Source organism: Notechis scutatus, chromosome 11, assembly GCF_049901735.1.
Source record: "Notechis scutatus isolate UNSWTSFEM ecotype Mainland chromosome 11, rNotScu1.2, whole genome shotgun sequence".
Classification (NCBI taxonomy): Eukaryota; Metazoa; Chordata; class Lepidosauria; order Squamata; family Elapidae; genus Notechis; species Notechis scutatus.
The window spans coordinates 5,308,462-5,334,911 of record NC_142019.1 but is presented as its reverse complement, the minus strand read 5'-3'; the positions used below and the strand labels follow the sequence as shown (position 1 = coordinate 5,334,911).

The following is a 26,450-nucleotide window of genomic DNA, read 5'->3' as shown; positions in this document are numbered from 1 at the left end:
TGGCCCGGTGGACTTGAGTTTGACACCCCTGAAGCTGAAGATGGGGAGAGAATCCCCCCTGTTGTAGAGTCCTGACAAGTTTTGAGCATATTAAATGTAGTCCCCAGTCATCTGTTTCCAAAGTTGGAAAGAATCGCAAGAAGTATTTCTAATCATTGATGCTCAATCCATCAGGCAAATTTCCCCCATCTCTGTATTTTTTTTTCTTTTAAATCGGAGGGCTTAGATAGTGTATGTTTTCCATTATTGCATGCTTTTTACTTTTCTTTGCATGCTTACATAGCTGCCAGTTCTTCCAGGCATAAGACTCCAAAAACAAAACAAAACAAAACAAAACGTACAGTAGTTCCTCTTTTTTTTTTTTTCATATTCTGAGAAATTGGTACTTAACAGTAAAGATATCTTCTCTGTTAATGGAACTGGAAGTTGCTGGACTAAATTAGGCATCCTAAACAAGCTCTGGGGAAGTTCTTGGCACAGTTTTACAGATGCACGTATTCCTTACCTTGCTTAATTGCTGCAATGTGCAAGAAGAATTTTCCCGCAGACCGTAAGATTCAGGTTAATCCATGCTTTTTAATTGCTTTTAATGCCTTATTAAAGCCAACTTTCTTTCTTGTAATGTTTTGCTTTTACAACTGCAACTTGAAAAAGAAACAATTAAAAAATACCAACTTAAGAAAAAAACTTTTTCCTTTCCTTTCCTTTCCTTTCCTTTCCTTTCCTTTCCTTTCCTTTCCTTTCCTTTCCTTTCCTTTCCTTTCCTTTCCTCTCCTCTCCTCTCCCTCCTCATCCCCATCTCCTTCTCCTTCCCTCCTTCCCCTTTCCCAGACTATTCTCCATTCAACCATTTATTTCATGTTTCTTTTTTTCCCTTATGATTTATCATTATGGCAACTGCAAAATATAAACACTGAAAATAAGGAGCAGCAGTGACAAGTTCTTGTGAAACAGTAGAAGAGAGAGATTCACAAGTTTTATGTGCACAAAATACCAAGTGCTTGTGTTCCTCACGCCCACCCTCTTTGAAACTTGCCCTCCTGATGAAATCTTCAAAGCCATACTTTGGTTTTAATCTCCACCCGAGATAGGTTCAAACACTCTGTACCCGGAAATGTATTTAGTATGTTTTAAGGCACACTTCTTCATTGTTGGAATGTACAAAATCTCCAGATGTTCTGGAAATAGAAGTCGGTAATGGCCAGGGACCAGAGGGTAGTTTATCCCATGTTGCTCAGCAAACTCTCTAGAACAGGGGTGTCAAACTCGATTTCATTGAGGGCTGCATCAAGGTTGTGTTTAAACTTGGGGGGCCAGGGTGGGTGTGGCCGGGGTGGGCATGACCAGCATGATGTCACTTGTGTCAGTGGGCTCCTGTGGTGGCCCGAGCACTCTGCCAGCAAAAACAATGCTCCCGAGCTCCGTTTTCAGCTCCTGCAACCCTCTGCTAGCGAAAACGGAGCTCAGGGGGATCACACACAGCCCCCGCGAGCTCTGTTTTCAGCTGGGACGGCCTGCTGCAACCTTTTGCCAGAGAAAATGGCATTTTATTTCCAGGGCAGCCCTGTGGGTCAGATCTAAACACCCCGCACACTGGATCCGGCCCCTAGGCCTTAAGTTTGACACCCATGCTCTAGAATATCAGGAAACAGCCAATGATGAGAGATTCTGAGTACAAGTGAGTATCATCTGGTGGGCCATAGGTTGCCCATCCTAGTCAGTCCTCTTGGTGATAGATGGATAACCTTTATTATCACCTTTATTATTCTGCACCAGCATCAATGTGTAGCTGCTTCATTTCACTCAGTGACCATATCCATTTGAATGATAAGCCTCCCAGATTAATTGATCGAGATGGACGGCTACAGAAATTGAACGGATGAATTGATGCATTGATGCATGTAAGTTTTTTTTTTTTCTCCTGTTCAGTCATGTCTGATTCTCATTGACTGCTTGGACTCAAGTCTCAGCTGTTTTCTTGACAAGGTTTTTCAGAAATGGTTTGTCATTGTTTCCTCCTTCCGGAGAGAAAGACTGTCTGGTTGAAGTTTACCCTGTTGGCTTCGTGCCTAATGTGGGACTCCCTGTTTTTAGCTTGATATAACTTAGCATGTACATATAGTTTAGCCCTTGCATAGACTGCATCGGATGGATGGATGATATTCTTGCATTAGAAAAGTACCCGACATGATGTGATGGACATCATGGGACCACCATTGTGAAAATAAAATTGGTGTAGTGCTGAAGCCACCTAGCTATAAAGAAAGACAAAGGTAAACTTGAGTAGCATTCAGGAGGGGATTTGAAGAGGAACAAGTTCGCCTATTTATTTTTGGTCACTGGTAATGGTAGCCATTTTATGAATGGGCAGTGTCATTGGTGGCAGCCATTTTGTGACAGTGGCCTGAATGTGCTCTCGAAATTATAAATGTGCTCATTGGACCCATGCTTCCACCCCCTAAGGATAATTTTCTTACATTAAATAGACCAGTAGTGACATAAAGGACCCAGTTGTCTGACCATATTGTTTGCAGATATTTTCTGTTTAGGATGAAGGACCATAGATTGCCCATCTGGATCGGATGCTGTTCTTATATTGTAAATCTTTCTGCTGGACCAAAACTGCACTTCCATTCTTTATCCGTTCACTCCCTGAGCATCACTGAGATTTGTCTCTTTCATAAAGACATTCAGAGACTGCGTTTACTGTATTTTGAGTATAAAAGCTTTTATCTCCAATTGACATCAATTTAGAAGAAATACACGAGCCTCCAAAAACATTATCAAGTGATTTTGCCAACAGAGTCGTAAGAAGCTTCAGCATCTGTGTTTGCGTGGAGTGTGTGTGTGTTTATGCAACATTTAAGGATTAGGGTGCTCTAGGAATCTTAGCAATTCATTTTATTTTTCTTAAATTGGGTGTCTTTATTGTTAAATGCTGTTTTAATGCCATTAGTGCTTAATGGTATCATTATGCATCCTCAGGGTTATTGACGTAGGACTTAATCTTGGCTAATCGTGTTGCTCACAAAGAGTCATCCTCTACTGTTTTCGACAACACATCGTATTCCCTGAATCCCGGCCCCAAATTCAGATTACTATATACAAAAGATGCCACAAAAGTTTTAGCTGTTGATGCGTTTTTGTCTTGTTCCTGGACTCTTTGCTCCTTTAGATTGGAAGAAGAGGAACTCAATACATAATTGAGTTTCATCATATTTCCCCTCCCAGAGGAAAGCTAGATATCAAAAACTCAATTGAGTGGTCCTTTCCTGTTTATAAATATAAAAATAAGTATCGAATATCATTCTGTTTGTGTAAGTGGACGGTAGTTGCCCTGTAGGAATGCATTAAGTACCACTTTGTCAAGGCAATTTGATAAATACCTTTAGGACTAAATAATGGTTAGTTTTAAAAATACAAGTCCTTCAGCCTTAAGTACTGAACAGGCCATCAGCTGTGGGAACTAGGATAGGATAACTTTTATTTGCAATATTTATTCATTTATATATTGCAGTTTATACATTGCTCCAGTCCAAAGACTCTGAGTGTCTTATAATAACAAAGTACAATCAAAACAACAAAAGAACCACAAAATAAATACCAGCTTGGGTGTAGTAGCTCAGTCCCTCAAAACTTTGCAGAAGAGCCATATTTTCATGGCTCTTGGAAAGCCTAATAACGGAACAGAATTTTAAGGACTCTGAAAATATAAATTATTATCTAAAAATGCAAATCTCACTGCTATTCTTAAATGTCCTCCTTGCATGTAAGCAGCCTAATAATTATAGATATATTGATTATGGGCCATCAAATCATTTTTTACTCCTAGAGACCATGTAGATAACATACAAATAAAGTACAAATGTTTGTTATTCAACGTAACATACAATACTATACAAATCCTCAAAAAATAATACTTCCCCAGCTTGGGTGCAACTAGATTCCTCAAAGCTTTGCAAAAGTGCCATGTTTGGAAACCCTAATAATGGAGCAGCATTTTAAAGGAGTCCGAAGATATAAATTATTATCTCAAAATGCAAATCTCATTCATCATCTTCATTTAACAACCCCATAATCCCTTGCGGGGTGGAGTCTGGGCAATTGAATGGAGCTAGCAGTGAGTTTTTATGGCCGGATGCCTTTCCTGTTGCCAATGTGGAGTTTTGTTCAGCAGATATATTCTCAATGTGCCCAGAGGGAGAAATATCTGCCTCTACCCAGGATCAAACTCACAGACTCATGATTGTGAGGCGAGAGCTCCAACCCTAGGTCACCCACATCACTCCTTAAACACACAAATCTCATTGCTATCCTTAAATGTCCCCTTAGCATGTTAGCAGCCCAATAATTTTGGATGGATTGATTTATGGGCCATCAAGTCATTTTTGACTCCTAGGGATTATAGATATTTTTTTCTAATCTGTTAATTCAAGTGTCCAATGGTGCAGTTACCACTATAATTGTGTCCACCATTTTGATGGTGGTCATACCATTTACAGTCATAGCTGGGTAACGAAACATCTACAAGCTCAGCGAACATCAAGGATCAACTGTTCAACCCTGACCTACAAATATACTCTTCTATTGTGTTTTATTGTATATGATTTCTTTATGTAGTTGAATTCTTGCATGAGTAATTATCATAGTTGTGGAATTCCATGCCGGAATAGTTTGGGCTGTTGTAATTGGGTTGTTTGTTTGTTTTTTTATTAAGTTGCTGTGTTGTAATTTCTGTTATGTTTTGTGTAAAGGTTTCAGTTCACTGATGATCTTTGGCTGTTTTGAGCAGTTTTGTTTTGAATTGGTGGCTTACTATGTGCTTTATGGTTGTGGTTGCCATTATTATTATTATTATTATTATTATTATTATTATTATTATTATTATTATTATTATTATTATTATTATTATTATTATTATCAGCATCTCGCCAATATAATGGCTTGAACTTGGAGCGAAATTTATGCATTGAGGTTTTGGGATCGACTTCCAGTTATCCCAAAAGGACTTTAAGAGCAATTCCCACTACCAAATGCAGGATTATGGTGATTTGATTTTATAGATTTTACAGATTTTATACTGAAAGATACTGTCACGGTATTTATTTATTTTTTGCAAAATATTCAGGGCATGCAGAGTATAGAGATTATAGAATATAGAATAATAATAGAGATCATTTCTCATATTGTCCCCATTTATTTGTACCTATTTCCTGTATTCTTACTCATGTTTATACTTATATCTATTATCTTGTAAGTGATTGACAAATCAAATAAATAAATAAATAATTTTTGATTTCAGGAATTCTGGGTTATTGTTGTGTATGTGAATTAGTATTAGTAATAGTAGGACCCGTAGTAGAAGTAGCAGCAGAAGAAATAATATTTACAGTGAAGATTAATAATAACAGTAGTGGAGAACTGGCTATTTTTGTGACTAAAAAGTAGTAATAACAATAACTGGAATATGTTGGGTGAAAATTATGCAACATTCTAAGCATTGGTAGAGAGAAATTAGTGGCTGAAGGCATTCCTTCTCAATGGTTGACCTTGCTTGATTTTTAAAATTACACAAAAGCAATACTCGGAAATGACATTGATGAGCCAAACGATGGACAGAAACATAACGGGAGCTTTCTTCATGCTGAATGCTCTATTCATTTCCACGAAAAGATCAGTGTGGATTTCCCTCCCTTCTCTCTCTCTCTCTCTCTTAAAAGAGTCTTCTAATTTAAGGTCTGGCTTTAACCATATGTCATAATCTCTGTGGAAACAAAGATCGCCAGTGTGATGCAATTATTCAGCCAACACACTCCCGCTTTGTAGAGAAATGGATGGTAGGTGCAGCTAATTTTAGGATTTTTGCCTTCTGTCACTCAGTCCCTCTCCCTGCTCCTCCAGACAATTTCTTTTAAAATAGAAAAAAGGATCTGTTAGGGACAAAGATTTGCTTCTGAAGCTGAAATAGAGGGGTATTCCTTTTTACAAAAATAAAAAATAAAAGGTTGGGTGATTGTTCATTTTCCTGTTGAATTTTTATTTGGTCTATTGGTATTCCCTCTTAAGAGTAAACCCTAAATAGGATAATGGTTTCTGTTCACTCAGGACTAATTTATTATTTTATTTTATTTTTATTTATTTTAGTTTATTTTATTATTTTAATTTAGTTTAGTTTAGTTTTTATTTTAGTTTATTTTATTATCATTTCGGAGCTTTTGGAGTCTGGCAGCAGTGATGCAGAGGACCCTGAGGACCCTGTGCCCAGTGTGCGTGCGCTCAGGGCTGCTCGAAGGAAAGAGCAGCTGCAGCAGCACAGGCGACTCGGGAGTAAGTCTGCAAGGTAATGGCCCCTCACTCCAGAGATAAAAGCCAGCTGAGAAACCGGAGTTCTTTGCAGGAAGCAAAGAAGTTTTTACACTCAAGCCTTGTGGATGTTCGGAGTATCTTGGCTGGTGTTTGGAGACTCTTTCTGTTTGAAATATTTCTTAGTAACTTTATCTGGTGTTCTTGGCAGCTTTGCACACCCTTGGCAAGGCTTGTTCTTATCTCGAACAATTACTTTTTAATAGCGTTTTAACTGTGAATGTACGGAATTCACAGAGAAGCATTAAAAAGGTTTTGCCTTATCTCTGTTTGGTGTTTGTTTGCTTCGAACGATGCTTGGGTCAGAACAAGTACAGTGGAACCCCGGGTCACGACCATAATCCATTCCAGGACTTTGGTCGCAACCCAAGTTGGTCATGAACAGAAGCGAGACTGACTGCGCATGCACCTACAATTCTGCACATGCGCGGCAGGGGAAATCGCCATGGCAGGGAAAATTGCCGCAGCTGTACTGATTGGCACCCGAGGATCTGTTCGCGACCAGAAGCAACAATTTCCCCAAATTTTTGGTCGTTACGCGATTTGGTCGCAAACAGAAGCGTTCATGACCTGAGGTTCCACTGTATGGATTAGGCCAAGGGGTGCATGGAGGGTTGGTTGTAACCTTAAAGCCACAGGATGAGCATCCCCGGAAAAACCTTGATGCCAAATAGTGAGTTGGTAGCCTTACTCAATCAACTACTAGCTTGCTCTGTTCGTCTTTGGAAATTCTCAGCTTTCGGTATTGCTCATTGCTGACGTCACCTCCCTGAATATTTTCATCAAGTTTCCTGTTGTGCTTGTGTGGGAGAGCAGGATGGGAGCAGCCAGACCTCTGCTTCCCTCCCTCAAGGGCTGCATATGATGGAAGTCCACCAAGCCAGATGCCTTCAGAAGAGAGGCTATGTGGTTAAACTTTGCATCTCTAAGTCAATCACCGTTCAGGGCATTGAAACACACCGTTGAAACACTTGAATGCAGCTGTGTCTTGCTCAACTGTATTTGTATGTGCTTTAATCTGCTTTTGTTAGCATTAGGTTTTTGATTTTTCAGCACAAAAAGGCTCAGTTTTTCCTCTGGTTTCTTGTTGGGATACTCATCTCTCTCTCTCTGCCTCTCAGATTTCGTTCTATCTACAGAAAGTATTTTCCAAAACTGTGCGTTATCCCCTCTCTTTCTTTTTTGGCAATTACAGATAGTCCTCAATTTACAGCCATTTGTTTAGTGAACAAAGGTCCCCTTCCCTCAGCTGTGGGAGTAGGTCTCAAGACAACACTGCCCAGAATACAGGTAGTCCTCAACATACAACAGTTTACAACAGTACTGAAAAAGGGGACTTACAACCATTTTTCGTGCTTACGACTGTTACCGCATCCCTGTGGTTAAAATTCGGAAGGTTGGCAGCTGGTTCATATTTATGATGGTGGCAGTGTCCCCCGGGGGCGGGGGGGCATGTGATCTCCTTTTGTGACCACAAACAAAATCCATGGGGGAAGCAACAACTCACTCAGCAACAGAAATTTTAGGCACCGTTGTTATGTCAAGGACCTCTTATATTTACCTTCTTATTTTAGCTGGGTTAAATTTGTTTCCTTCTACCTTTTAGATGTAGTCACTTTAAATATTCAGGAAGTTCTGGGTTGGAACTGAAGATACACACACACACACACACACACACACTTCATAGAAGTTTCTAGCTTATGAGACAGTGTACTTAGTTCTGCCCAATCAATCTATCTATCAATTAATGAATGAAATACTGAACTTTAAACCTTATGGCACTCATTAGCACACCAGTTTGTTTACTGGCATGCCACCTCATTTATCCGTTACTGTTTGCCTTTTCTTCTTTTTGTAGTTATTTCTTGGGGCTTTCCCTCCCAAAATGTTTTGATTAATAAATACAAAATAAGTAAAATAAATCCTGCATAACACTGAGCTTAGCTGACAACACCAAAAATACAGCTATGTCACATTGAGAGATGAACAAAAGGTTCCACCAGATACAGGGGTGGGATTCTACTGGTTTGGAACCGGTAGCTCCGAAGATCAGCTGCGAGCGAACCAATTCGCTCCGACGATCAGCTGTTGGGCCTACCTGCCCACCTTGGCTCTAGTCTGTGCTTTATTTCTGGGTTTTCCAGTTCAGCTGATTTGCGCAGCACAGTGGATTGCCGCATGTCAGCTGTTTTACCCACAGCAGAAGGTGAATTGCAAATGCTGTATGTGTGCGCAAAGTGCACGCTTCCCGAAACGGTTGTTACACCAGTTGAATCCCACCGCTGACCGGATATTCATATATCTAAGCACCTAGTACAGTGTTTATCGACCATGGCAACTTTAAGATATCTTATCTTCAACTCCCAGAATTCCCCAGCCTTCCATGGCTGGCTGGGGAATTCTGGGAGTTTGAAGTGCAATCATCTCTAAGACATGTTAAAATTGCCAAGGTTGACAAACATCGATCTATGGTTGATGGTTGCAGAAGGTGATGGAGTTGGCTGAAATGGCAAAATTGACTTATTTTGATTAATGAAAAGAATAGAAGTGCTTTTGTTTCCGCATGGAGACCAGACCGCTTCTGCACTTTGTGCTTGAAGAGGAGAAGAATGAAACTTTGATTTTGGGTTTTACCAATTAGACCAGTAGTGGCTAACATTTTTGGGCTCCTGTGCCAAAAATTGTGCACGCGGTTGTGTGCATGTGCCAGCACCCAGAAGGCAATGCATGCGCCTCCCCATGCCCCCTGCGCATGCAAGCGCAATCCCTCCCTGCTGCCGCCCCCTTACCTGCACTGCACCTCACAGCTGATTTTCGGCTGGTTTGAGGCCTTTTTCAGCCTCCCAGAGGCTTGAAAAAAGGCTCTGCAAGCTTTGCAGGCCGAATAATAGGCCCGTTTTGTCACTTCCAGTATTACAGCAAGTGACTAAATGGGTCTATTTTTCGATCTGCAAAGCCTGCAGAGGCTTTTTTTCAAGCCTTTGGGAGGCCGAAAAAGGCCTCAAACCAGCCAAAAAATCAGCTGTGACGTGCGCGCATGTGCAGTGAGGTACGTTTGCCTGTGGCTGGTGTGCCGGCACAAATGGCTCCGCATGCCACCTGTGGCTGGCGTGCTATAGGTGAAATGGCTCGTTTATATTATTATGAAAAACCAAAAAGTTGTGATTTGATGTTAATGCCTTATTTTACGGCAACAGCGAGAGTGGGAAGTCAGTGCTTCTTTTTCTTTTTCCTAATCCTTCCTCACTTCTCTTCCCCCTCCTCTGCTTTCCTATTTACTTTCGTATTATGTCTCTTATTTTATCTTATAACTCAATTAAAATGTTAAAGCTAAAAGTAAAAAAAAAAAAAAACTACGATAACCAGTGATATGAGTGATGAGTTATATCTTGCCTGGCGCAAATTAAGAAACCCTGGGACATTAACGATGTTTGTTTATTAAACATCACTAATGTCAGCAAGCCTGAACGTTGCTCGAAAGCCTATTGACTGAAATGTTTTTCTTTGTTCTTGGTTTGTTTGTTCAAAATAAGAACTCCTAGAGGAAAAGCTGGTCTTCTGAGAACTCCGTTGCTATAGATGCTGGTACTCCAAGTATCATTAAGGGTGGCAGCATATCTACTAACGATATGTTTCTCTTCATAAGTAAGAGCCATTAGCTGTTTAATGCATCCACTTTATTCCGCCTTGAAATTTTTCCTTGAGATCCTTAACGGTTGATCATTATTGCAAGTTTATTTATTTATTTATTCATCATTTGGAGCAGGGCGGTGGCCCAGAGATGGAGGCTGTTTTTTCAATCCTAGAGAGCGGTAGATATTTCTCTCTCTGGGCACAATGAGCAATTGTCTGCTGCAAACTCCATCTAGACATCAGGAAGGGAATCTGGCTAGTAATTGCTCGAGCTGCATTCAGTCACCCTGACTCTGCTCCGATGAAGGGATTACGGGATTGTTGAAAGCAAAAAAATATTAATCGTTTCTTTATTATTGCAAGTGTATGCTCCCACCATTAGAATGCTGGGGCAGAAAGTTTAATGACCCAGTCTGAATATTCACTCTCTCTAATCAACTTTAACATCAAATGTGTCTTGATTTCTTTTTGCACTTTCAGCCAGCGGTAGGGTGCAAAAAAAAAAAAAAAAAAAAGCAACACAGATATTTAAAAATGAGTGGTTCATCTAATTAAACTTTAGCTTCACTAATTCACAATTGGCTCTACTGATTTATGAACTAAGAGGGCCTCAGTTGTATAATCTCATTTTGAATCAATTAAAGCTTACAGCTCCAATATCATTTTGCCAAAAGACATCGATTTTAATTCCACCTAAGCCAAATTCTCAGAAAAATAATAGGTGACAGAGAGAGTAATATTTCCTTCAGCAATATGACTTTTATTAAAGTAATATGTAACCGAGCTTGAAAAAAGCAAATTTACCTAAATTGAAAAAGAGCAAAATGAAGATCTCTTTAAAAAAAAATTATATTTGTCAGCCTGGTCATTGGCCAAAAGTCCATTAAATACATGTTCAACAGAGGTGTGATACAGATAGCCTTGACTTACAACAGTTCCTTTAGTGACCATTTGAAGTTACACTGGCAGTGAAAAAAGTGACTTATGACCATTTTTCACACTTATGACCATTGCAGCATCCCCATGGTCATGTGATCAAAATTCGGATGCTTGGCTGCTGATTCATATTTATGACGGTTGTAGTGTCTGGGGGTCATGTGTTCATTTTTTGTGACCTTCTGACAAGCACAGTCAATGGGAAAGCTGGATTCACTTAACAATCTTGTTAGTAACTTAACAGCTGCAGTTATTCACTTAAGAACTGTGTCAAGAGAGGTCATAAAATGGGGCAAAATTCACTCAACACCTGTCTCACTTAGCAACACAAATTTTGGACTCAATTGTGGTTGTAAGTCATGGGCTACTTTACCTGTAGTCTTCCAGAAGAGTGTTAGTTACGTATCTAGGTAAAGGTAAAGGTTCCCCTCGCACATACATGCTAATCGTTTCCAGCTCTTCATCTCCATTACAAAGCCAAAGAGCCAGCGCTGTCCGAAGATGTCTCCGTGGTCATGTGGCTGGCATGACTAAACGCAGAAGGTGCATGGAACACTGTGACCTTCCCACCAAAATGGTCCCTATTTTTCTACTTGCATTTTTTACATGCTTTCGAACTGCTAGGTTGGCAGAAACTGGGACAAGTAACGGGAGGTCATTCCGTTACGCGGCACCAGGGATTTGAACTGCCGAACTGCCGACCTTTCTGATCGACAAGCTCAGCGTCTTAGCCACCGAGCCACCGTGTCCCTTCACGTAGTTACATATCTACTTGGGGCCAATTTGTCTATAAAAACACAATTTTTATGCCACTCCTTTGTTTTCCTTTCCCTTTACATTATCTCACTCTAGCTGTGATTCTGCAGAAACATTTATTCATTCATGTGCTCTAGTGCTCCCTGCAAATTTTAGGGCAGGAGTCCCCAACTCCCCCCTGGTCCGTGGATTGGCACTGGGCCACGGCATGCCAGTAACCAGGCGTGCAAACAAGTGAAGCCCCATCTGCAGTACACAAAACCACACACTCTCTCCATGGGATCGATCTCTGATGGGTTTGTCTAGTTTAGTTAAAAAAAGGACTGGAGCAGACTAGGGCTGTGATGGCGAACCTATGGCACGCAGAGCCACTTGTGCTAGCATGCGAGCCGCAGGCAAACTTACCTCATTGTGCATGTGTGTGCCTCACAGCTGATTTTTTTTTTTTCTGGTTGATTTGAGCCCTTTTTCGGCCTCCCAGAAGCTTCTGCAAGGCTTTTCAGGACGAATTATAGGCCCGTTTCGTCACTTCCTATAATACCGAAAGTGACGAAACGGGCCTATCATTTGGCCTGAAAAGCCTTGCAGAGGCTTTTTCCAAGCCTCTGGGAGTCCAAAAAGGCCTCAAACCAGCCGAAAAATCAGCAGTGTGGCGCAGTGCAGGTAAGGGGATGACGGGGCGGGGGATTGCATGCGCATACGCAGGGGGTGTGGGGAGGAGGGGCCGCACATTGCATTCTGGGTGCTAGCACGCAAGTATGTGCGTGCTGGCATGCGCACAATTTTTGGCACAGGAGCCCAAAAAGTTTAGCCACCACTGGACTAGGGCAATGGTGGGATTCGGCCAGTTGGCACCACTTCGAGAGAAACGGTTGTTAGCTTTCTGAGCAGTTTGGTGAACTGGTTGTTGGAAGAAATCATTAGGGCAGAGAACCTGTTTGTTACATAATTTGCATCTCACCACTGGACTAGCGGGTGACATGATAGTAGTGTTCGAATAGCTAAAGGGCTGCCACTAAAAAGAGAAGGTAAAGCTATTCTCCAAGTCACCCGAGGGCAGGACAAGAAGCAATGCGTGGAAATTAAACAAGGAGAGAACCAACCTAGAATTAAGGAGAAATTTTCTGATAATTAGAACAATTAATCAGTGGAACAACTCTCCTTCAGAAGTTGTAAATGCTGCAACACTGGAAGTTTTAAAGAAGAGAGTGTCTGAAATGGTATAGGATTTCCTACCTAAGCAGGGGGTTGGACTAGAAGACCTCCAAGGTCCCTTCCAGCTTTGATTCTGTTCTGTTCCACTCTGTTCCTGTTCTGTTCTAATCAAGAAGACGACCAACCTAGAAGTAAGAAGAAATTTCCTGACAGAACAGTTAGAATCGGTGTAGGGATTTAGGTGGGATCTGTAAGGCTAATAAAATGTCACTTATGAGTCAAAAGTATCTCATGTTTAGCATGTCACTGCCAGCATTCAGCGCAAGCTCTGGGAAAACTTGTACCTTTGTCCCTTTTAATCTGGCGAGCAGAAAAGCAAACCAGCTTTGGGACTCCTTGTTTTTCTCCTGTTCTAACTTCTGATTAGTGTTGATTCCAAACCATTGGAGCAAAGAGCCATCTTGTAACTTTCTATTACGCCCGGGTTGTTTTTTGGGCGGGGGGGTATCAAGAAAAGTTGTAAATCCATTACCTTAAATTGCACTACGGGTTGTAAAAAGAGGCAAGGAGCCAGATGGAGAACACTCAATTTCGTTCAACGCTTGCAATATTTAACAGCAGCAATGTGGATCGTGGGTTTGACGGGTTATTAAAAAAAACAATGGAAATTGCTACTGGCAAAGGGTAGGGGGTAGGGGGGAAGCTTGGATATAGGATAAGCAATAGGATTGCATTTGGGGCAAAAGGAATAATAAAGGAGAATATTTGTAACTCAGTCCTTAATGCTCTCTGAGCCTGGTTGTTTTCTTGCAGATGTTTCATTACCCAAACTAGATAACATCATCAGTGTTAGAAAGGAAGGGGGCTCGTGCAGAGGAGGAGGGGGACTGTGGGGTCCTTGGTGCTCTTTGAACTTGGTTGCTTTCTTGCAAATGTTTCATTATCCAAACTAGAGCTTTCTCTGCTTTCTTCCCTCTCCTCCCCTCCCATATCTCTCTTCTCCCCTCCCCTGCCCTCTTCTTCTCTCCTCCCTTGCTCTCTCCTCTCCTCTTCCCTGGCCTCTTCTCCTCCCTTCCCTTCCCCTCCCCTCTCCTCTCCTCCCCTCCCCTCAGTGAACTGGCTGTTCAGCTACATAGGATCAAAGCAACATTCATTGAAGTTTTGAACCTTCATCTGAACTTCATTCCAATTAGGTTGCAACTTTAAAAAAAAAAGGAGTGGGGAGGGGAAAGGAAGCTTTGCACTCTCTGCTCTGGAAACTTCCAGCCTCCCTCAAAAAAAAAAAAAAAAAAAAAAACCAGAGCAAAAATTGAAAAAGAAATGGAGAGGGAGAAAAGTTGGCACTGTCCAGCAGCTTCAAGTCAGAGGAGAGCACGGATCACTTTGCAACTATGAATTCCACCTGTGGTTTGAAAAGCAAGTACATTATAATACTCAAATGGTTCCTCTGTATTTGTCCTCTCCATCCATTCTCCTTCCATTTGACAAAAGAGGATTTGCAGAAGAAATTCTAGCAAAGCAGGAAAGAATTGCAGGAAAAATTCTCCGAGATGGAGTGCGGCCAAAGATGTGTGTGGAGAGGCCTGATTTTTCACCCTGCAATGCTCTGCCCAGGGCAGCCTTTTTGATTTCCCACACCATTAAATCCCAAAAGGAAATGAGAGGCCATGTTGTTGTTGCTGTTGTTTTTGTTCCACCAGGCTTTGAGAAATCATTGCAGCTTCTTCCTCCAGGGAGGAAAGTTGGAGAAATGATCTATCCCATTTGTCTATCCACCAACGTTCAAAAGTTCCTTTTATTTATTTATTCAATTTATAGGACCGCCCATCTCAACAAGGGACTCTGGGAGGCGGACAGAATTAAATTAAAATAAAAACATGACCAAAAGTCGAAATAGCATACAACCAAGAAGCAGGTCCCTCCATGTACAGGCCTAAGCTCAGAACCAGGGTCTTCCGGGCATTTACAGAGGGTTGGGACTGTCCTGGTATTCGAAGGGAGAACATTTCACAAGGTGAAAAGTCATGTCTAACCAACATTTTTGGCCAATGGGACCCAAAGCATTGAACAGGTAGAAAGAACTGGGAAGAGACCCTTCCTCGGGTAACCCAATCCTAAACCATGAAGAGCTTTAAAGATGATAATCAACACCTTGAATTGCACCCAAAAGCCCACTAGCAACCAATGGAACTTGAATAGAATAGAATAGAATAGAATAGAATAGAATAGAATAGAATGTAGAATTGGAATGGAACGGAACAGAACAGGATAGGGTAGGGTACAGTAGGGTAGGATAGGATAGGGTACGACAACAGAATAGAGTTGGGTAGGGTAGGATAGGACAACAGAATAGAGTCGGGTAGGGTAGGACAACAGAATAGAATAGGTTAGGTTAGGATAGGGTAGGGTAGGGTAGGGTACCGTAGGGAAGGACAACAGAATAGAGTAGAGTAGAACAAATAGAACAGAACACCAGAACAAAACAGAATAGAATTCTGTATTGGCCAAGTGTTATTGTATGACACAAGGAATTTGTCTTTGATCCATAAACTCAAGTGTGTGTATAAAAACAGCAAGTAATAAGTCATAGATTATAAAATAATAGCAGCATGCCAAGCAACCAGATCCATTTTTTTAAAATTTATCAACTTTGTTCACCATTAAATGTACGAACGCCCTTCAAGGGCAGCCACACGTGGCGTGCATGGATTGCCGTCATCGAAAAATCCTTTTGTGCCTGTTGCAAATGGGCACGAGCGACTTCCTGAGAATTCAAGCTTTGGGATTAGGGAGCAATCGAAACAGAGACCTTTATGCCAAGCAGCTCTGCAGTCCCTCCCTCCCCTCCCTCTAGGTATTTAGAGAGCAAGGCCATTGGGAGCTTTTGCATTCTGTGGAAAGGAACAAAAAGAAAAGAACTAGGCTTACACAGACATTCACACAAGTAGATTTTGGCTGTGGTTGGATGGCACAGAATGACTCATGGCCAGGAGGAGAAACTTGAAGTGCTTTTATGGGTTATGTCAGGTCAATGTCTAGTTTATTTGCCCTTTGATTCCAATCAGTCATGCTCATTTGGCCATAACTATTTTAGGATCTTTTCCAATGTATGTTATTGGGGGATTGTTTTTTTAAAAAATTGACAGTAAATAAAAAGGCAAATAGCTTGTTTCCAGGCAGTAGAACTGGAGAATGAGAGGATTGTGGGGAAAGGGAAACAAACTCTACAGGTAGTCCTTAACTTACAACAGTCATTTTGTAACTGCCACGAAGAAGAGGGAGTCAAGCTATTCTCCAAAGCACCTGAGGGCAGGACAAGAAGCAATGGGTGGAAACTCATCAAGGAGAGAAGCAACCTAGAACTAAGGAGAAATTTCTTGACAGTTAGAACAATTAATCAGTGGAACTACTTGCCTCCAGAGCTTGTAAATGCTCCAATATTGGAAGTTTTTAAAAAGACTTTGGATAACCATTTGTCTGAAGTGGTGTAGGGTTTTCTGCCTAAGCAGGGGGTTGGAGTAGAAGACCTCCAAGGTCCCTTCCAACTCCTGTTCTATTCTATTCTATTCTATTCTATTCTATTCTATTCTATTCTATTCTATTCTATTCTATTCTATTCTATTCTATTCTACTCTACTCTACTCTACTCTACTCTACTCTACTCTACTCTACTCTACTCTTCATTCCAATACATTCTATTCTAAAGTTCCATTGATTGCCAGTGAACTTTTGGGTGCAATTCAAGGTGTTGATTGTCACCTTTAAAGCCCTTCATAGTTTAGGACTGGGTTACCTGAGGAACAGTCTCATCCCAGTTCTTTCTACCTGTTCAATGCTTTGGGTCCCATTGGCCAAAAACGCTGGTTGATGGGATCTAGAAGATATGTCTTTCCACCTTGTGACTAGGAGCTGAAGCTTGGATAGGTAGATGTTTGATGTTTCCACACATCAGATGAGAGTTGAAACCCCCAAATTTTTGGAAGGCTGCCTACTTTCTGCTGATGAATACAGAAAGCGTTTTAGGCACAGTACAAAAATTTAAGGACGAGGAACACAGTTTCGTTACCAGACACAGAGAACAACAGGAAGAAGGGATGGGAAAGAGAAAACAGACATTAATCTTTTCCCACTTATATAAACATTTCTTGATGAATAATGCTGAAAGTCCCCAATGAACAGAATCAGCTCCAGGATGCCTGGAGCAAATATTTTATGTTATGAGTGGTCCTCTCCTCCGTGATTGCCGTTGATGATTAATTTAGGTCATGTGTCCATTCTTACTCAAAGAGGACAAGTCAAGGAAGTTGGATAAACACCTGCTGCTGGCACTGCTGTTTCTTCCTTATCCTGCAACAGCCCAGCGAGGTTGGCTGAGAGTTAGGGATTGGCTCCCAAGCATCCAGAAAGCCACGTGACTTATTGTCGAGTCTAGAAAAAAGAAGGACTTGTGGTGGCATGATTGCAGTGTTCCAATGTTGGAGGGGTTTCCACAAAGAACCTATTAACCTATTTTCCAAAGCATCAGAGGCAATGGATGGAAACTAATCAAGGAGAGAGCCAACCTGGAAATAAGGAGACATTTCCTAACAATGGGAACAATTAACCAGTGGAATTGCTTGCTTCCAGAACAGTGGTGATATTCAATTTTTTTTACTACCAGTTCTGTGGGCGTGGCTTGGTGGGCGTGGCTTGGCTTGGTGGACGTGGCAGGGGAAGGATACTGCAAAATCTCCATTCCCTCCCCACCCCACTAACCTGCTTTTCAGCTCTGTTCTCCTGTGCAGGGCAACCAAAGAAGACAGTAGTGGGATTCTAATTTTTTTACTACTGGTTCTGTGGGTCTGGCTTGGTGAGCATAGCACAGGAAGGATACTGTAAAATCTCCGTTCCCTCCCTACTCCAGGGGAAGGATACTGCAAAATCTCCATTCCCTCCCAATCCCACTGACCTGCTTTTCAGCTCCGTTCTCCTGTGCAGGGCAACCAAAGAAGACCCAGCCGATCAGCTGGGACTCAATGGAAGGCAGAGAAGAGATGGGGGCGGGGCCAGTCAGAGGTGGTATTTGCCAGTTCTCCAAACTATTCAAAATTTCCGCTACTGGTTCTCCAGAACTGGTCAGAACCTGCTGCAATATACCACCTCTGCTCCAAAAGTTGTGGATGTTCCAACACTGGAGGGTTTTAAGGAAGAAACTAGACAGCCTCTTGACTGGAATGGTATTGGTTATAGGGTCTTCTGCTTGAGCAGAGTATTGGGCTAGGAGACCGTCAAGATCCCTTGCAACTCTGTCATTCTGTTCTTCTCACTGTCCCACATCCTAACCCATCATTCTGAATCATCACTGCCTCATTCTTTCGCTGGTGGAATCTGACTGGTCTTGTAAATGAATATTTATGAGTGCCAGAAAGGAAATAAAATAGACATTTTGGACTTGCTAGGATCCTGCAGGTCTGTGCTTGTTCCCTTGTTCATAATTTTGGAGCAAAGAGTGGTGAGACGGCCCAGATTTATTCAAATTATTCGAAGTACTTATTTTCCTCAAAAGAAAAGAAAAGGAGAGACGTAAGAAGGCAAAACTTTCTTGATTTGGGTTTTGGTTGAATTTTTCCCTGATTTTCTTTTTTTTTTTACATTATCCAGAATTAAAAATTGTGAGAAGGACCCAATCCTACTGCATTGGTCATCTACATTGCATAGCCTACCAGCATATTCAATTCATTCAATCAACAGGTAAAATTATTAATGAAGAAAGGATGCAAATAGGAAGCCAATTCATGAATCCAGTTGATCAAGTTGGCTGGCTGAACATGATGGTCCATTATAGGCCCAGGATTTACTTTAGATCAGGCGTATCCAGCATTGGCAACTTTTAAGACTTGTGGATGTCAACTCCCAGAATTCCCCAGCCAGCATGTCTGACTGGGGAATTCTGGGAGTTGATGTTCACAAATCTTAAAGTTGCCAAGGTTGAACACCCTACAAATACTTGGGAAAACCTCTATTTGGTGAGCATTTTTCTGGGTTTGGAAGCTGAGACATTAAAAATCCTCTCTTCGCATTGGAGACATGACCGCGTGGAAACAAAAGTTGTTCGAAAACTGAGCTGGGAACAGTTTAAATTAGAAATGTTGCTGAGTACAAGTGGCATCTTACATTGTCTGCTCTTTTTCCTTTTTGCTGACTTGGCCAATTGGGTAACCGAGTTGTTCTTTATAAAAAAAAAAAACCATAACAACGCAAAGCCAACGTCATTTAGGTCAGGGCATGTTTTCTGTTTGCAAGTCATGCACACAAAATTATTGACTAACTTGGCACCCTTCTGATAGGCAAGAAGAGAGAGAGAGATACATTTCATGTACTTAAGAATTCAGAGATTTTTCTTCCCGCATTAATAGCATGTATTTTTGGTGGCCAAAGGAAAAGGGCTTTTGTAACTGTCATGTCGTTATTGCAAAAAAATTGCCCTGCTTTTTAAGGCAAAAAAATAGTATGAAAGGGGCTGTGTTTTGTGTATGTGTGTTTTTATGGGAAAATAGCTCCAAAACAGACTGAAAACAACACTGTGATTTTAATTGGATCACTAGAAAAGTGACTTAGAAGCCTTCTAGTGAGCCTGTCTGAGGCTTGGCCAAGCTCCCTTATCCATAGCATCTTTTGCTGATATCTACAAACCAGATCTTTGCATGGTGAAGAGATAAGTTGGGCTGGAGATAGTTGGTAGCTTCCTATGTAAAGTTCATACCCCTGAATCCTGAGAAACAGGAAGAGAGAATGTGTAATAAGACATGAACCAATGAGAGTTGACGAGACAATGGGAGATTCAAAAACTTGAAGAGTTTCTGGACTTGGAGAGCTATTAAGCAATGGAACAGTTCCATGACTCTGGAAAGAGAAGAGCAACAAAGATGATTAAGGGAGAAGGCTAAAACATATTGTAAAGTTCAGCTATAACTTAAGATCACGCTGTGCCAAAAATGAACTTAAGCAGAGGCTTTGAAGAACAAAATCTAACTTTTATTGATCAATAAAAGGGTAAGACCTCTCCTCTCATACACACAGATATGTGAGGAAAGTTACAAAGCGTATAGCCGAAAGTAACTCTTCTTATGCCTTAAGATTCTTTTAGAAGTAGAGTAATTGCATTGTAAAACACTCCAAGTTAGATTTACATCTTTCCTGCAAAAAGACAAATGTCCTCCTGGCACTTGTTTATCTTTCAGTATCCTTTCTCCTATTGTCTGTTAATCGATCACAACTGACCATATAAGAGGGTTATTAACAGCATACTTCAAAAGGTGTATATTGCTCCAGATGTAGGGAGTTAAGTTCCCAGGGAGTATGTTCCATTCAGATTGATTTAGATGGGATAATCATGTGTCTTCATAAGAGAGAGATGTAACTAATTGCAGGCATGTGTTATTATTAATTTTACAATACCAGTGAAAGGTTAAAGAAATATTTTCTACAACAGCAGGATAAGAAATGCCTATAGAGATAAATACTTCTGCATATATAAGGAAACAACTGCCTAACATCAAGATAAGACATGCCTATAGAGTAACTCTCTACTTAATGCTATAATATATTTTATTTCTTTCCTTAATTTATTACCCTAACAATATGAAGAATGATTGCAGAAATTGGGTATGTCTAATTTAAGGAAAAGAAGGACTGGGGTGACATGAGAACTGTCGTGTCCGTCGTGGAAGAAGACTCGGAGCCAGTGACTTGGTTTCAGCTCTTTATTTGCTCCGAGATCGGCTCGGCTCGAAAAGGGAAAAACGGCGGCTTTTATTCTTTGGCCGCGGCGGCTGCGGCCAATGACACCGCTTTGAATCTCCCGCAATTAGTTTCCACCAATCGTGGGAGATTCTTGGCGGGCCAATCACCGCGGCTTGCTCAGCCAATCAGCTCGCCGCACGTCTTGTCCAATCACCGCGCGGCGTTTACGAGTATGTAAATGACTGTACAGAACAAGAACAGTGTTCCAATATCTGAGGAGCTTCCACAAAGAAGAGGGAATCAAGTGCTATTTCCCAAAGCACTTGAAGGCAGGACAAGAAGCAATGGATGGAAACTAATCAAGGAGAGAACCAATGTAGAACTAAGGATAAATTTCCTAACAATGAGAACAATTAATCAGTGGAATGGCTTGCCTCCAGAAATTGTGGCTGGTCCATCATTGGAGGTTTTCAAGAAGAGATTGGGCTGTGATTTGCCATAAAGGATCTCCTGCTTGAGCAGGGATTGGACTAGAAGATCTCCATGGTCCCTTCCAACTCTGTCATTCAGTATTTTCCCTCCTATCTCCCTCTTTGGAGTTTCAGTTTAAAATGTAAATTAAATGGGTGATTTCTAAAGTAATAAATGAAAAAGCATCTGAGGGCCTTAAGGTCAGCAGTGTTCCAAGTGATGGAGATGGGGAGAAAGCATGTAATTTTCAGACTTTTATGTGGTGTGCAGGCTAGTCTGATGACTCTTTAAAATTACTCATTGGAGTAATTACTCAAGTTCTGGACAGCTGGAGGATGAAATCAGATCACAAACTATGGTTTTATTGAGAAAGATAACATTGTAAAAATTCCTTTTTTGTAGTCATCAGAATCTGTTTGCAATAAATCCTATGCACGTGTCTCAAATCCTCACTTTGCTGCGCTATCAAAATCCTTTCCAACAGTTTAATTTTAAGATAAAGCAAAACCAACATGTTCTTCCTAGAAAAGTTCGAGGATTTGTGGTGAGTCATGGTGCAAATAGAAAAATAGGATTAAGGATTAAAGTTATGGCTGCAATCTAGACCAGGGGTCTCCAACCTTGGCAAGTTTAAGCCTGCTGGACTTCAACTCCCAGAATTCCCCAGCCAGCTCTGGCTGGGGAATTCTGGGAGTTGAAGTCCACCAGGCTTAAACTTGCCAAGGTTGGAGACCTCTGATCTAGAGGACTCCATAGCCCAGGGCAGAACGAAGGGGCATCTATACGTATGATCGGGTGTCAAAATATTCAAGATGGTAGCCTTGATTACCTGATAAAAGTCTGTCTCTTGGTATATGCTTTGTCAATGAATACAGGTAGCCCTCAACATGCAATGGTAATGGAGTTTTCTGGTTATGGTCATAATGGTCATTAAATGGGTTGATCATGTGACCAATCAGATTTTATGATCTTTTATTGCAGTGGTCTATAAGCAAACCAGTGGTTTGCTATGAGCATGTTTTTGTCTCATATGGTTATGGAGGGGTCATGTCATAATCTAGGTCATAAATTCCTTTTGGGGGGGGGTTAGTTGTGACTTTGAATAGTTACTAAGCAACCCATTGTAAGTCAAGGACCAAAGGGATGAGCGAACCTTCAATCAAATAGTCATGATTGACATTTTGGGAGGATACCTCTGCTTTGAGCATCTTGGTTAGACTTCCACAGTAATGGAGGACAATGTCTTGGTGTTAGTACCATTGTACCTCTGCATAAAAAAACGTAGAATTATCAACTTATATTTTGTTTCAGACAACAAAAAGTTTGGAGTTGGCCAAAATCAGACAAAAATCTATTCATTTACTTCTGTGCTCTCCTTCCATTAGTTGCTATTCAGTTTCAGAATAATCAGAAGCTGAGCAAAATAATAACAATACTAATTTCACTAACTTCAGAGTTAAATTGTGCAAGCTCCTTTTAAGCTGTTACAGCTACTGTTTTATGTTGATAGTTTGTCCTTTATTGGTCTAATGTTTTTCAAAGATTTTAAAGCAAAGTATGACATCACCCCTTACGGTTTCCTTACTAAATTGTTGTTACATGTTTCCATGCACCTAAAACATCAATATAGTAAAAAAAAAAAAAATTGCCAGTCTAGCTGTAAATAAAATGCATTGTTTACCCATTCTGCTTGCGTCAGGTTGGGTTTTTTAATATATACTTTTGATTAAAAAATTTAAAAAGGAGACTAAAAAACAACAAGGGCTAATATAAAATGAGGAAAGGAAAGAAAAAAGAAATCAAAGAAAAAGCTAAAAGTACAGAAAGAAACTATGAAACTTCTTGCTGTTTTTTAATTCTTTCTCTTTGCATCAGGCTGGTTTCAAACGTTCTTACCCAAACAGGTAGCAGGTTTAGCAAGTTTTGTGATTAATTATTATTGTTATTTTAGTCTGCTTAAGATATGGCCAACCGAAAAGCTTTGGAATGAGCTGATTCATTCACTCCTTTAGAGTTGTTGTAACTGATTGCAAATTCCATGCAGTTTTGAAATTGACACTTGGTGTTTCTGAGTTAAGAGGAAGCCAGGAAGTGAAATCTGTGTTTCTTTGCCTAGATGTAGCATATATGTCTGGCCCAAATAACCAGGGACATTTGCTGAATTCAATGCGCAGAAGTGTTTATCATTGCTACCTATACACAAGAATCTGGTCAAGGTTAAATAGTCTCTAGATAAAAGTCAACAGAAATTCACAGGGAGCTGGAATGGGAAAGATTCCAAACTGGTGACATGTTTAACCCCACCCTCAATCTCAGCCTGCTCTTCTCCTGCAATATCATTTAAATTTGTCCCTTTCTTCTTCCTAGGCAGTAGGAACGGATGTGCAATTTGGCCCTATGAGACTCCACCGAGAACAACTTCAGGTAAGCCTCTGTTAAAGATGCATCTCTTGGTTTGTCCAGGAATTGGTTACCTAAATGAAGAAATGCCTGTACATTTATTGCAGACTTCTTCAATATCAGTTTCAGCTGAAGTGTTTTCATAGCATCCTATAGTAAAAAGGAATGGAACAAAGCCTGGTAAAACGTGCCTTTTAGAGCAATATTCACAGCCCATTTCACTGAGTATTGAGCTAATAAAGAGAAATCCTGAATTAAATTGGGGCATTTGTGCAAGCGCACATATGTATCAGTTATACGTAGGTATGAATTGTGAAATTTATTGTCATTCTAGCAGGTTTAATCCAAAGTGTAAACCTAGTCAGAGTGTGTCTGTGTGTGTTTGCTCACACACATAAACACATTCTGCCTTCAGGTAGGTGTAAATGTTGAGATTTATTGACATTCCAGCAGTTCTAATCCAAATATAAGCACAGTTGGAATGCCTGGAATTGCTTAGAAGTATGAACTAAAGCTAAGATTTGCTTGGAGAATATTTGACTTAGCTGAATATTGAAATGGTCCAAAGGCATCAGTGCAGGCATAGCCTAGGTAATTTTGATGGTTATGCTGACAGTGGCCATGCCAGCAAAATATCAGAAGCTGCCTTCTGCTGGGATAAAGTACAGGCAGTCCTTGACTTACAACAGTTCATTTAGTGACTATTCAAAGTTACAACGGCACTGAAAAAACTGACTTATTACCGTTTTTCACACTTATGACCTTTGCAGTGGATGGATGGATGGATGGATGGGTAGACAGATGGATGGATATCCTGCCTTTCATGTACAAGAATTAAGATGACTTACATAGTCCTCTCTCCACTTATTTTTCCCTCTCAACATAAAGGGAGCTTTGTAGCTAAGGCAAGACTAGAACTCTAGAAGTCTAGAACAGGCCTTTCTATTTCTAGTCCAGCACCTAACTATTTCTAGTCACTACCCCAAACTGGCTCGCTCATTTATATGTTGTGATTGTTGCTCTTTTCATTTATTAAAAAGTTTTCTTTACTTTGATTTCACTTTATTTCTGTGTCTGTTTGATGGATTGTAAGGGTAGGCTATGATTTGTAGGTCTTATATGTGTTCATTTGATGAGCCATGGTGGCACAGTGGTTAGGTACTGCAGGCTAATTCACTGTTGACTTTCAGGAGTTCAATCCTGACCTGCTCAGGGTTGCCTCAGCCTTCCATCCTTCCGAGGTCGGTAAAATGAGGACCCAGATTGTTGGGGGCAAGAGGCTGACTCTGTAAACCGTTCAGAGAGGGCTAGTTTAATGAAAATCTCAGGGCTGTGTGGTGGCACAGTAGTTAGTTAGTATGCAGAATTGCAAGCTAATTCTGCCCAAAGCCTGGAGTTTGATCCTGACTGGCTCAAGATTGACTCAGCCATCCATCCTCATTCGGTAAAATGAGGACCCAGATTGTTGGGTCTGTAAACCATTTAGATACGGCTGTAAAGCACTGTGAAGCAGTATATAAGTCTGACTACTATTGCTATTATAAACATCTTAATAAGGACAGGGTCCATGAATCAATCTTGTGACCAAAGTTATGTGCAGGGGATTTCAGATTTTTTTTTATACGAGTCTTTTTCCATCTCTCTCTTTCTTTCTTTCTGTGATACATACATGTATGTCCAGGCCCATTTCCCCATCTTTGTTTTCCTTTAATTAGGTACTCTTAGTGTTTGCCAAAGAAGACAACCAGAGCAATGGGTTCTGCTGGGCTTGTGAAAAAGCAGGCTACCGCTGTAGCATTGCCAGGACACCTGAATCTGCCCTTGAGTGTTTTTTGGATAAACACCATGAAATCATCATTATTGATCACAGGAATTCGAGATACTTTGATGCAGAAACGCTGTGCAGGTGCGTCCTTTTTTTTTTTTTTTTTTGCAATCAACCTCTTGTAATATGGGATTCACTAACCAGCCAGGTCATGATGCCCTGGGGATGTTTGATGTTTGGCATCTGGCCACTCCTGGTGCAGAGATCATTTTGTGAGAGGTTAAATCCTTCCCTGGCTCTCAGTGTTTCAGATGCGTTTACATTCCAAATAAGGTTGGAAGCATGTGAAGCCTTCCCTTTATCACCTGACTTTCATTCAAGAGATCAGTGGCATACCTAATGCTCCAGGGAGAACAATTAATCAGTGGAAAAAAGCTTGCCTCCTGGAGTTGTGGATCCTCCCTCACTGGGGTTTTTCAGAAACAGACTGGACAGTTATTTGACCGGGATGGTATAAGATCTCCTGCCTTGAGCATGGCATTGGATTAGAAGACCTTTGAGGTTTCCTCCAAGCCTATCAGTCTATGTTCTCCTTTTTCCAGTTTTCCCAGCAGCTCACCCTGTAGGTTAGGTTGGGCAACTAACTGGCTCAGTCACCCCCAAAAACTTTTGTGTCTAAGGACGGACTAGAACTTGGGTCTTCCTATCCTAGCTCAACACTTTCATGACTCACTAATTCTCAACAGTTCCTTGACCTGTCTTAATGGTTAGGAGCTGGGTATTTTTCTTCCAATTTAAACATGTACGAACCTCAGTGAAATATTCCTGTGTTGATTTCAAGCATGTTGTGGAACCCACCACAATTTCTTTACCTTCCCCTTTTTTTTTTTTTTCAAAAGGTCCATTAGAACAACAAAACCATCTGAAAACACTGTTATTATTGGGGTCGTGCGGAGGTAAGTGTGGAAATATTATTACAGTATCCGATTAAAATATAGAGGAAGGCAAAAAGGGCAGGCTTGGAAGCATGTAACTGCAAATCAAGACCCATTCTCTCTGATTTTTACTGACATTTAGCTGACTATGTAGCTGCGGAGCCTGGCCTTTTGAATGTTAGGAATGGGGCTGGTAGGCAGAGAAGACAAAAATAGAGTGACTGAAGATACTGTAATTCAAGAAGGGATGTGCAGCTGTGGGTGGAGCCACATGTGATGGAAGAAGACCCGTGTCTTCTGAATTGGGTGTCTGC

General features: G+C 40.9%; 1 protein-coding gene across 2 annotated transcripts in view; it reads left to right on the top strand.

Annotated features, from left to right (window-relative positions):
- Nucleotides 1-26,450, top strand: part of PDE8A (phosphodiesterase 8A) — a 119,259-nt gene that overhangs the window by 53,538 nt on the left and 39,271 nt on the right. Inside the window, exons 2-5 of one of the 2 annotated variants that reach the window (XM_087972615.1) lie at nt 18,484-18,573; nt 23,404-23,460; nt 25,152-25,342; nt 26,101-26,157. In XM_087972615.1, coding sequence (XP_087828741.1) covers nt 23,434-23,460; nt 25,152-25,342; nt 26,101-26,157 — 275 coding nt within the window. In that variant the 5' untranslated portion in view covers nt 18,484-18,573; nt 23,404-23,433. The remainder of the gene's footprint in view (nt 1-18,483; nt 18,574-23,403; nt 23,461-25,151; nt 25,343-26,100; nt 26,158-26,450) is intronic. The other variant, XM_087972614.1, reaches the window with a different exon arrangement.